This window comes from Vombatus ursinus, unplaced genomic scaffold, assembly GCF_900497805.2.
Source record: "Vombatus ursinus unplaced genomic scaffold, bare-nosed wombat genome assembly UNPS02014786.1, whole genome shotgun sequence".
In the NCBI taxonomy this organism is placed as follows: domain Eukaryota; kingdom Metazoa; phylum Chordata; class Mammalia; order Diprotodontia; family Vombatidae; genus Vombatus; species Vombatus ursinus.
The window spans coordinates 31,142,240-31,155,227 of NW_020954564.1; the positions used below are offsets into that span (position 1 = coordinate 31,142,240).

A 12,988-nucleotide genomic window follows, 5' to 3' on the forward strand; every position below is an offset into this window, starting at 1 on the left:
CAGCACCAACTGAAGCACCAACAGCTGCCCCAACAGAGGCACCAACAACTGCCCCAACAGAGGCACCAACAGCAGCCCCAACAGAGGTGCCAACAGCTGCCCCAGCAGCAGCACCAACTGAAGCACCAACAGCTGCCCCAGCAGAGGCACCAACAGCTGCCCCAACAGAGGCACCAACAGCAGCCCCAACAGAGGTGCCAACAGCTGCCCCAACAGAGTTGCCAACAGCTGCCCCAACAGAGGCACCAACAGCTGCCCCATCAGAGGCACCTACAACAGCCGCAATTGAAGCACCAACAGCTGCCCCAACAGAGGCACCAACAGCTGCCCCAACAGAGGTGCCAACAGCTGCCCCAACAGCTGCCCCATCAGAGGCAACTACAACAGCCCCAACTGAAGCACCAACAGCTGCCCCAACAGAGGCACCAACAGAGATACCAACAGAGGCACCAACAACTGCCCCAACAGAGTTGTCAACAGCTGCCCCAACAGAGGCACCAACAGCAGCCCCAACAGAGTTGCCAACAGCTGCCCCAACAGCAGCACCAACTGAAGCACCAACAGCTGCCGCAACAGAGGCACCAACAGCAGCCCCAACAGAGTGGCCAACAGCTGCCCCAACAGAATTGCCAACAGCTGGCCCAACAGCAGCCCCAACTGAAGCACCAACAACTGCCCCAACAGAGGCACCAACAGCTGCCCCAACAGAGGCACCAACAGAGATACCAACAGAGGCACCAACAGCTGCCCCAACAGAATTGCCAACAGCTGCTCCAACAGCAGCACCAACTGAAGCACCAACAGCCCAACAGAGGCACCAACAGCTGCCCCAACAGCAGCACCAACTGAAGCACCAACAGCTGCCCCAACAGCAGCACCAACAACTGCCCCAACGAAGGCACCAACAGCAGCCCCAACAGAGTTGCCAACAGCTGCCCCAACAGCAGCACCAAGTGAAGCACCAACAGCTGCCCCAACAGAGGCACCAACAGAGGCACCAACAGAATTGCCAACAGCTGCCCCAACTGAAGCACCAACAGAGATACCAACAGAGGCACCAACAGAGGCACCAACAGAGATACCAACAGAGGCACCAACAGCAGCCCCAACAGAGTTGCCAACAGCTGCCCCAACAGCAGCCCCAACTGAAGCACCAACAGCTGCCCCAACAGAAGTAGCAACAGAAGCACCCACAGCAGCAGGGACAACACAGACAACAGCTCCGCCAACACGCACAAAACCAACTCGGACAAAACCAACTCAGATAAAACCAACTCGGACAAAACCAACTCAGACAAAACCAACTCGGACAACATCTCAGACAAGATGGACAAAGACAAAATGGACAACAACTCAGAAAGCTCCTCCTTCAAAACCATTGTTATATTTTGCTAATGGTAAGTTCTGCTCTGACCCAAGCCCCAAACTTTTCCAGGAGATCCCTAACCTGACATAGAAATGCTACTGGGAGGAAGGATAGTAGTATGTACTGGACAGTGGGAGGTGATTATCTGTGGAGTAGGTGCTGAGGTCTGGTGTGGGACCTGTTTGAGGCCAATTAGGTAGAGAAAGAGAAAGGTTATCTATCTGGAATGAGGCAATATGGCCCCTTCCCCAATTTTTATAAGCATTTCCAGCAGGGAGGGAGGTGAAACCATCCCGATCAATAATGTCCAGGAGTGTGTCTACAGTCACCAAACCATGACAACATAGCACATTGCTACCATAGGTTTTGACTCAGATAATCTAGGTGCAAGTTTTGGCTGTGCTAATTAGGACTTGTGTGATTTTAAGTTATTTAAATTATTTCCCACTTGGGCCTCAGTACTTCATCATACATGTGGGGGTTGTGTTATGGAGCCAATTTGGTGAAATAGAAAGACCGGTATATTTGGATCACTGGATAAAATCTGAGTTCAAATCTTGGTATTATACCTTACTCCCCCTATGATCTTGAGCAAGTCATGGAATATCAGTTCCTTATCAGTATGATAAGAGGACTGGATAAGATGGTCTCAAAGGTCCTTTCTAAAATTACATTTGGTCACATTCAACTGGAGGTGTAAGCTGGTTGCTGCTTGATAACCCATGGCTGCCACCAGACACCATAACCTCTCTCTCAGAGAAAGCTGTATTGTTCTTGGGACCTAGTTCTACTTTAGTCTCAGTTCTGTCCTTATCAGACTTGAAGGCCAAGCATTCTCTAACCCCTTTACACACCTTTGGGTATTTGCCTCAACTATTAGAAGAACAGTGTTGACACCTTTAATTTCTGTGTCATCACCATTTTAATCTTTTTTCTTTCCTCACTCTGAACTATCAATCTCCCCCGGGGCAACAGTAGCTGTGAAGGGAATAGGAATGTCCTCTTTTCCATTCATAATGATCCCTAATCTAGGAGCACAGGCTGCATGAGAAACAGGCTCACCTGTACTTGGCAGTTAACAAGGCAACTCAACAGAGACTAAGTATCAGCTCTGTGTAAGGTTCTATGTTCAGTGCTGGGGGTTACAAAACTGAGGCAGCACCTCCCCTCCCACTAGGAAGGATCACACACTCATATATGAAAAAGGAGCATACAAAATAGGATATAATGAGGGTAAAGCTGAGATCCAGACTAAGAGCTCTGGGAAATACTGAAGAGTTGAACATCACCTGCACTGGGCAGAATCAGGGAAGATTTCCATTGAGGTCAGACTTGAAGAAAGAGAATGAACCACTAACTACACAGGAAATGGAGACAACTGGGGACTGGGTGGGGAGTGGGAGTCCATTCCAGTCATAAATATTTTATTGATCTTTTGCTCTGGGTCCAGTTCCTAGGGAGGTGCTGTGGGGGTGGGAGTAGGAGAGAATGTCAAGCCATATTCTACCTTTGGGGGGCTCACAGTGTGTATTTGTGACTGGGGGAAGTGTAGGAAACAAAACAGTCCTGCCCAGGGCAGAAGGAGCTCAGTAGGCTCTACAGGAATATCAGCTAAGTGATAAGAAAATTCTGTGGCTCTTGGACACAAAACCTAAGCAAGGATCCATGTGGGATCTCTTAGATGAGGGTCCAACCTGACTCTGAAGGAGCTAGATTTGTTGGATGTTATCAGTGTCGTAAAATGGCTGGAAGGGACCAGAAAGGCTCTAGAGTCCAAATCCATCATTATAGAGATGCAGATACTCAGGCATTAGAGATGCTTAAAGACTTGCCCTGACTCACATGAATAGTAAGCTTCCCAGATGAGATTGGAACCCAGGTCTTCTGAGTCCTAAGTTTGTGCTCTTTCTATTGAGTTATACTCGCTCCCTAAATAAAGGGGTGATGTCAGCTAAATTGAAGAGATGACACTGGGCAGGGTAAGCATTGGGATAACTGTTGTCAATTCTGAGAAGTCAGTAAAGTGTGCAAAACCTCTTCCTCTTTCTAAACCTCTTTTTGAAGTTCTCTCCTCTTTGTAGCCTCCTAGATATTCTGAGCCTTCAGATTATCTGGACGAAATCAATTGACAGATTCCTTGATATTGAGATTTGATCCTTCCCTTACCATTTGCATTTCAAAGGATGACATTTCAGACAACAGTTCAAAATTGGAATGCTTGTAACAAAGGGAGGTAGGATTTAGGAAAAGGGAGGAACTTGATGTAGAAATTGGGGGCGCTGTGGTTGGTTGGAGGGCTTTTCTGCAGGCAAGAATGGTTTTCCAAACTATGCCAATAACTCTTAGCAGTTCACAACACTCCTTAATGGACAAGACCAACTATTTATAAATTATTAATCCAATCCCATCATAGTGCAGATGAAAAAGCTAGGGACCAGAGGGGGAATTTATCATGTGGATAGGAAGAAGCGAGCAAAGCTGTGATTCAAACCCAGGTCCTCTGACTCCAATCCAAAGCAGTGTCACAACGTCAAACTTTCCATCTTCTTCATCGCAAATGAGTCAAACCAAGGTCTCAAAGATTCTTTTCTCCCCCTACAGATGTACAAAGTTTCTTGTTGAAAGAGAATATTCCATGGGCTATACAAAAGCTTTTCATAAAAACTGTGAAGAACCCACCAGCACATCTTAAACACCTACTAAAACCACTGCAAAAAGTGTTATCTTCTACTGCGTGAGTCCTCCCCTCGCTAACAAAGTTGGTCTCAAATCCAAGTGCAAGAATCAGACCGTTACAGGCAAAGATTTGAATGATGTCAGTGAAGCCGATAGAGGATTAGATGGGCAGAGTGGAGGGGGATGTAGGCTGGGAACTTTGTAGGAAAGAGAACTGGAGGGAGGACCTTTCTGCTTCTCCAGTGAGGTCCACATAAGTGGGGATGTGGGAGTGGAAGGGAAAAGGGTATGATGAGGTGGAAGAGATAGCAACCAAGGTAGGGGGCACCAAACAGAAGTTTAAAACTTCATTTAAGAGTGGAGAAGGAATCTTAGATAAAAAAAAATACCAAATACTCTTATGCATTGTGCTAAAGCTGTGATGAAGAGGAATATAACATCCTTTGAAAAACCTAGAGTAAAATCATAGCCTGGACGTACATACACTGTTCTAAGAACACATTCTAAGAAGAATGGAGAAAAGACAGTGATTCTCTTGAATCTTCTGTGACTCCTGGTCCATTGCCCTGACTAGTCTGGCACCTTCAGAGTCAGGTTGGACCCTCATCTAAGAGATTCCATATAGTTCTTTGTTTAGGTTTCGTGTCCAAGAGCCACAGAATTTTCTTATCCCTTAGCTGATATTCCTGTTGAGCCCACTGAGCTCCTTCTGTGTTGGGCAAGACTTCTTGCCTCCCATACCTCCCCCAGTCACAAATACACACTGTGAACTCCCCAAAGGCAGAATATGAGGCTTAACATTCTCTTACTCCCACCCCGACAGGACCTCCCTAGGAACTGGACCCAGAGCAAAAGATCAATAAGCACTAAATTGATGAATTCATTGATAACAAAAAATATAAGTGGGAGTCAATAATAAAGGGGAGGAAATTATGCTGCTGCTCTGATGACAGAAACCTCCAGGCATCCAAGGGGCAACTCTAATGTGGAGGAATGAGCCTTGAATAAGAATCATGAAGACAAGTGATCCAATTTCTTGTAACTCACTGTGTCTGGGGGATTGGCTAAATTGTTAAACCTCTGTAAACCTAAACCAGAAACCTGTTTTCTTTGTCATGAAAAGGACCAGATGAGAAGACAGGTGACCTGCCATTCATGCCTCTCACTGATCCATGTTCTTAGAATAAGATTTCATGGCTATCTGGTCACATCTCCGTTGGACAGTTTTGCAAACCACAAAGGATATGGAGGAGAGGATCTTCTGATTATATCAGATCATGCCTCTATTTCCCATGGTTGTCAGAATCTTCCAGAATAGACATCAAGCCATGCAGTGAGAAGGGTCAATCAAACTGAAGGCCAATGTCAAGGTTCAAAATCTATAGGTCATTTAGATGAAAAACATCTTCCCTACCCTCACAGTACCCTTCCCTAAGTAAAGAGGAGTGGTGTAGGGGAATGGTTTAATTGGGGTTCAAGATATATTGACACAAGAGTTTAGGGTCTTTAAACAATATCACTTGTTGACATCTCTCCTTCAATGTGATTTCTCTGTGCAGGATAAAACTTCTCACCCTCAGTAGTGATGCCAAACAAAGTAAAGATAGGCATCAACAAAATACATATGCCAGAACAGTTTTGGATGTAAACATAAAAACGTGAGTGATCTGTGAACCTTGCGTAAGGTGTGGGGGTGGGGGTGGAAAGAGACAGGTATTCACATGAAGGAACCAGATTCGCATGATTCCAATGTTTCCCAACCTTATCCAACATGAGGGAGTTGATGAGTAGGCAAGGGAAAGGGAAGGACACCCACTGCCTCATTGTAGCTCTCCTGGGCCTTTAACTCACTGGAGACATAAGGCTGTCCCTGGATGACTAGGGACACCAGTCATGGACAGCCCTGAGATATGTAAAAGTCTCTTCCTTCCCTTTCTGGACACAGTGTTCCTTCTTCTTCTAGTCTCTTCCTGTCTTGATTACAATCCTCTTTATATTTGGAATCTCCCGGTGACAGCCTGAGGCCATAGCCCCTTTCTGACTTTCCAATCCTTTAGGGCACTCCCACAGACCCATTCACACAATTCTGAGACAGGAGTAGCTGAGCCTCAGTTTCGTGTTTACCAGTTCTGGCATTCGTGAATAATCACACTCTGCCTGACCTTCTTCACAGAATTATTGGGAGAGAAGTGTTTTATAAATTGAGAATCACCACAGAAGAATGAAGAATTATCATTATTAATATTATTCCTGTGAGCTTATTCTTTTCATCTTTTAAAAAAATTCTACAAAGTGATACTTACTTTGATGTTTACTCTAGAACAGAAGTATAAAGATTTCCCACCCAAAAAAACCTCGGTGGCACACACATACCCCACACTAATTCAATCAAAAGTGAGCTCATATTTAGTAAAGCTTCTAATCTCATAAAGTTCTTATCCAAAAGTGATATTGCTTCTAGATGAAGCTCATTCTCGGCTGTGGCTGAGCTGGGTTCCAAAAGTTGTTCCTTGCTCCTCAGCACATTGATGCTGAGCTGGCTTCAAAACCCAGCACGGACTTAACATCAAGACTCTTGGACTTCCAGATTCCTAAAGTCTAGGACTCCAAATCAGTTTTCTCTTGACCTTTATTTGTTTTAATTAGCCTATATCCACCTTCTCACCCTCCCACCTCAACTCCCCACCCCCAATTGAGAATACAAGAAAAAACAATTAAAAACATGTATATTCAATCAAAGCAAATTTCCACATTGGCCATGTCAAAAAAAAATTGTCTCCTACATTCTGTCTTCTCATGTTTTTTGATGAGATTCAGACAGAAAGGATCAAGATGCTACTATCTTGCGTTTCTTCTTTTATATTTCATACTCTGAAGACTTGTTCAGGAGTATAAGTAACTATTCTTTGCAATCAAATAAGAGTGTTAATGTTACTCTTATCTCATTCTCCTCATATTATCATTATTGTTATTATTTTCCTGGTGATAACTCATTTTCTGGCTTGTATTGTGCCACAGGGTTTGGGATTGGCTTTGTATCTTTCTTGCCCCAGTGAAGGGGAGGGAGTATGATATAGAAAAATGTTTGCTCTGTAATACTGAACAACTTGTTTACCCTTTCTTATCCCTGTTTCATTTCTGCAAAATGGAGGTAATAGTGCTATGCCTGTTAAGTATTCAAGTCTCTTATGAAAATCAAATGAAGCAATGTTCATGAAAGCATTTTGGAAAGCCTGAGGTGCTTAAAAAGACCAAGTTTCACTATGAGTAAATACGAATATGGCCACTGTTCATTACTGCATTCCTGGATTTCAGTTTTCCATTTGCCCTCCTCTCTTATAGTTTACAACCCTTTTTGTGACTAGAATCTCCTGGTTACAGCCTGAGACTATAGCCCTTTTCTGACTTTTTAGTTCTTAGGACTTTCCCAGAGGCTTACTTATAAAATTTTGAGGCAGGAGTAGCTAAACCTCAGTTTCCTGTTCTGGCAAATGTGGATAATCATATTTGTCTGACCTATTTCACAGAGTTCGTGTAAGAAAATGGATTTACTGTCCATTTCCATGATGGGAGGGACTCTGAAAACAATGAGGTTTTTTCCTATCCATATCCTTTTAGATCTCCTGGAACATTTACTGCTGAGGTAAACCTGGTAAGCAAATGTGTCATTGGATCGCTGCTGAACAAGAAAGGAACACCTCACCTGGCCCTTGAGCGTTGTGAAACTTCCCTTGGACTTATTAAAGTTAAGAAAATGTGAGTCAACAAAAAGGTCTATGGCTCCCATGGTAGTAGTGAATTCCTATGCATGGCGGGGATGGTTATTTATTACTACTCTTTTGACCTACTTCAGTCCATTGTTAAAAAAAGGGATGGAACACTGTCCTAGATGACAACAGACCTGGGTTTACTTGCTGTCTGTGATTTAGAAACATGGAAGGTCTCAACGTATAGTTGGGGAGATAGGTCTTTCCTAGTTCAGTTAAGGAAAGCTTCCAGTAAGAAGTATATACTATGAATTATGGAATGGGAGAATTAAGGAAAGGGGTGAGATGTATATGGGGAACACGGCTGAAGGAATGGCATGGACCAGGCCAGAGGCTGAGATGACGGATTTCAATGTTGGGATGGAGAATTTATAATCCAAATGAGATATGTATATCTACAGGGAACTGAAATTAAATATAAGGCTAGTGTAAGGGGAGAGGGGAGAGTTAAGCAATAGCAACTGTTCTTTGAATTGATGGAAAGGTCTGGGATGGTGGAAAAAATGATGACTTGAAAGTCATAAGCCCTGCATTCTTCCTCACAGCTCTATCATTTCTTTTCCATTGGACCTTATATCTCTGCAAGCCTGATTGTACGTCTATAAAATAAGGACAACTTTTGCCCTGTCACACAGATATCATGAACATTCTGAATTAAGTCACACAGAAGAAAGTGCTTTATCACTATCAAGACTTTTCTTAACCTGAGAGATTGTTATTAGCATACATAGATTTCTCTTCCTTACTTTCTTCTTCAGTATGAGACATGGATATGAGCCACCTCCTATCAGATTGTGAGCTCTGTGGGTGCAGGACCCAGAAGAGTTCTCTGAACACTGTAGGAATTTCATAAACATTTGTTGAACATAAGAATATAGTTTATCTGGGACTCAGAGGCTAGGGTTTTAGACTTCTGGAACAATCATTCTGCTCTATCTGGGGAGGCCTTGATAGCAGGTCCTGTTCTTCAAAACACTCAGCCCCAAAGACAGCATGGAATATATCATCACACTGTTTCCACTCCCACTACATGCAGATCACTCCTTTCAGGGAAACAGTGAGCAATAATAGAAAGGGCACTAGATAAAAAAAAAAGTGCACTAGATCCAGCATCTCATAAGGTGGGTCCAGTCCTAGTTCTCCTACTTACCATCTGTGTGCCCATGGATGAGCTACTTAATCTTAGTTTCTTCATCTGTAAAACAAAGGGGAATTGCTTGAATTCAATTCAAATCATTCATTAAACTCTTCCTATATGTCAGGGTTTGGCTTGGACTAAATCATCTTAACTATCCTTTACAATTTTAAACCCTATTACAAATATTTCTAGTCATGCAAAACAGCTTTCCTCATTAGCCATGTTCCAAAAAAAAAAATCAAAAGAAATAAGGAGAAAAAAATATGCTTCAATCTGCCCTCTGAGTCCATCAGTTCTCTATTTAGAAATGGATGGTATGCTTTATCATGAGTCTCTGAGAAATGTTGTTGACCATTGTATTGATCAGCATGACTAAGTCTTTCAAAGTTGATTATCTTTGCAATATTGTTGTTACTGTATAGATTGTTCTCTCAGTTCTTCTCACTTCACTTTGCATCAGTTCATGCAGGTCTTCCAAGGCTTTTCTGAAACCAGACCCTTCATCATTTCTTATAGTGCATTAGTATTCTGTCACATTCACATAACACAACTTGTTCAGCTATTCCTCAATTGATGGGCATCCTCTCAGTTTCCAATTCTTTACCACCACAAAAAGAGCTGCCATAAGTATTTTTGAACATATGGGTCTTTTTTCCTTTCTCTTTCAGGACAAACAGGAAAAGACCTATTAATCGAATACCAAATGCCCTGAAACAGACTCTTCCTTCTGTGGCAAATCAAACAGTAAGTGTGGAGATGCAATTCCTTCTGGGTACAGAAAGTCAGAATGCTAGGTATCAGCAGTGTAAAGAGGCCTAGACTAGCAGTTCAAAGTCTAGGGAACTGGCCTAGGCTTGCTGTGTGAATTTGTGTGAGCCCCTTCCTTTCTCTAAAATTGTGGAGGGTTGAAAAACATCCTATCTAAGATTCCTTCCAGTTCTGGCATACACCTTGTGTGCTGTCTTACTTATGAGATCAGACTGAGCCAAGCATTCATAGGTATGTTAGGACCATAGATCAACTCCCAGATCAGGTATGTCTGGTAGTGACCCCTCTTGGGATCTTCACTTGATCACCTCACATTCATCCATCCCCCCATGCTTATGTTTCAGCTCTACCAATTGATGAAAACTTTCTTAAAATCAGTAGATTCTACACTGCAAGATTTCATAGCCAGTAAGTATGTGCTCTCAGCAATCTCTTTCCTCCATCTATAAATGGCTGTTTCCCAGCCATTTGCTTTTTTTTTGCCATTGTTACACTGGAAGTTTAAGTATTTCATAAGAAGACCAAATAGATATCTTGGCTGCTAAATGTTAAGATCTGCTTCTAGTTCTAATCTGGGACCATCCTCTATGGAATGACTAAGTATTAAGTCAAAGCTTTAGCTACATAATGGCTCTTGAGTTTGCTTGGAATTTCCTGCCTCAGAGGTGCCACTCTTCTCACATCCAATGGGTTGGGCACAGTCCGTGATATTCAATGGTTCCCTGTGCTATGGTACTAGATTATCACTTGCTCTCTAGTATTATGCCTTTCCCAAAATTGAATGAGTGATGGCTCAAACAAATGAATGAAAGAATCAGTCAATCAATGAAGTGAGCAGATGAATACATTTGGGGGATGCTAATGCCCCAACCAGATAGAAGTCTGTCCAACCATATCCTCTGCATTCCTCCTTTCATGAAACCAAGTTATCTTTCATCAGAACCACCAGACAGAGAACAGGATGAATAGCAGCTCTTTAGAGTCCCTCAGTCCTATCTCCTAGTGCCCCTCAATCCTGTTCTCCATCTTCCAATGTTAGAATTTGGTGGAAGTCACCACCAGGACCTCTAATTTTTCTTGATTACTATTATTGAGACACATGCTCTTTCTTTCAGGGCAACTATACTCGGGGGATCAGATTCCTTCCTAAACCTCCAATGGAAGGACAACAAGCTTTTCCCCTCAAAATAGGTAAGTGCTATATTTTCCTTTAATTTACCAAGTTTGCAGAGAATTTTTCTGGAATAGGAGAATCCTAGAACCTAAAATACCAAATCCTAGAATCTGGATCAAAGCATCCCAGAGTCTCAAAGCTACAGAAGATCTCAGAAAAGATACCAGACCAACATTCCCCTAAAGCAGGAATCTCATGCTCTACAGTAGCTCCAATAGATAAAAACTTGAAACTTAGGATATTGGGGGAGAGAAAAAAAATTGGAATAAAAGTCAAGATCAAAATTTAAAAAAAAACATGGAGATTTTCCCCTCCCTCTTGGTCTCAGTCTCCCTTACAACATGATATTGCTCATCTGGGAAGTATTTAGGCCAAGGGCAAAAAAGCACCCATAATGACCCATTCAGAGTAGAAAGATCTCTGAAGTAGGAATCAGGAACCCTAGGTTCTAATTCTAACTCTACCCCTCCCCGGTTATGTGACTTTGGGGAAGTGCCTTTTCCTCTCCGTATCTCAATTTCTTCCCCAGTAAATTGAGTAGGCTGGACTAGATGCTCTCAATGGGTCCTTCCAGTTCTCATGCTCTATGTTCTAGGCCCTTTCTAGTATTGATAATCTGTTTTCTGAGGTCTTGACTACTTCTACTATTCTAACAAAGTATTCTAGGTATGTATGTGTGTCTGCTCTGATTCTGATCCTTGCAGTCTTTTTTTTCCAACCTCAGTAGGTTCTATTCTCAGTTTGAGGACAGGTGGGTGGTATCTGGGTGGAATCAGGAAGGAATGGTAGGTGGGGTTGGAGGAGAATGTGACAGAGAATCAAGACTTCCACTACTTTCAGTTCTTGGCCAGGGGAAGAAGATGGCAATCTACTGTGCTGAATTTTCTCCTGCTCCTCTCCTCCTGCTTGAAGGATCTCAAGGCCAAAGGACAAATTGCTGGATTCAGGGTCAAATGAGAGGAAATGTTTTCACTGTGCAGGGATCTTCCAGGCTTTCTTTTCCTGGGTTTGGAGATACTTTCCACACATGAAAATTGTCTCTGAATAGCATGTTACTTCCTCCCGATTTCTCTTATAATAAACTCCTGACTCTCTCAACATTAGTGGAGTGGTCATTGCTTGTTCTCCCTGCCACTGATCTAATTCCCTCAAGTTAGTAACAGTTGGGTGTGGGTATGTGTTTTTGTCATGTTGAAGCTCCCAAGGGCAAGGACTGAGCCCTGAGAGGAGTACACAGAATATGTTTTATCTCTCCCTGCAGGACTTCATTTATAAGTTATGGGTAGTGACCAATATAGAGTCATAACTAAGAATAATAGCCCTAAAGGCAAATTCACTTGGTGAAGGGCATATTGAATGTATGTATAATTCAGGTAATCTGGTGACCTAGAAGTAATTTGAGTTGAAGAGGCTGAGAAACTGGGAGGAAATCAAGTGGTTTCAGAATTCATAGTAATAGAAGTGGATAAAAAGACAGCAAGTTAGAGAATGGATTTATTGGAGGAGAGGGAGAGTAACCTCAAAAAATCCAATAATTATAGCAACATGAATCTGGAAAATATCAAGTGAATTGTAAAGAAAAAAAGTTGCTGAGTGACTATGGCAGAGGGAAAAGTGGCAGTAGGGGATGAGGAGCATGCCAACTCTTCACCTTGACCCTACTTCTCTAGTGTTTTGTTCCTGCAGGAATAAATAACCAGACTGGGAGAGGGTTTCAAAAGCTGTAGCTTCTTCAAGAAAAAGCCAAGCTTTAGTAAGCACTGGAAGTTAAGAGGAATGTGAGAAAAAGAGATCTAGGATGAAAGGAGATGTGTATCCTGCAGAGGATGGTTCCTGAGGACACAGTTTCCTTAAAATGGAAAGAAGAGCATAAGCACATGGGAGGGTTATGTGATGCGTAATTGATAATAACTGAGGAAAAAATCTGAGCTATATGATTTTTAGCACAATAGGCATAATAAACAGGTCAATGGACTCCTCAGTCAGTACAAAGACCTTGAATACAGAGACACGTTTTTTTGTATTAAAAACAATTCATCAAATAAGACCAATTAATTAGAAGAAAACCCTTAAACAGGATATAAAATTAGAGAATCTGA

The 12,988-nt window shown here is 42.5% G+C and overlaps 1 protein-coding gene across 1 annotated transcript in view; it reads left to right on the forward strand.

Moving 5' to 3' along the window:
- Positions 1 to 11,989, forward strand: part of LOC114047222 (mucin-5AC-like) — a 12,439-nt gene extending 450 nt beyond the window's left edge. Inside the window, exons 2-10 of the mRNA XM_027868015.1 lie at positions 577 to 686; positions 805 to 1,397; positions 3,968 to 4,100; positions 5,602 to 5,700; positions 7,661 to 7,798; positions 9,616 to 9,691; positions 10,060 to 10,123; positions 10,831 to 10,906; positions 11,730 to 11,989. Coding sequence (XP_027723816.1) covers positions 577 to 686; positions 805 to 1,397; positions 3,968 to 4,100; positions 5,602 to 5,700; positions 7,661 to 7,798; positions 9,616 to 9,691; positions 10,060 to 10,123; positions 10,831 to 10,865 — 1,248 coding nt within the window. The 3' untranslated portion in view covers positions 10,866 to 10,906; positions 11,730 to 11,989. The remainder of the gene's footprint in view (positions 1 to 576; positions 687 to 804; positions 1,398 to 3,967; positions 4,101 to 5,601; positions 5,701 to 7,660; positions 7,799 to 9,615; positions 9,692 to 10,059; positions 10,124 to 10,830; positions 10,907 to 11,729) is intronic.
- The last annotated feature ends 999 nt before the right edge of the window (positions 11,990 to 12,988 follow it).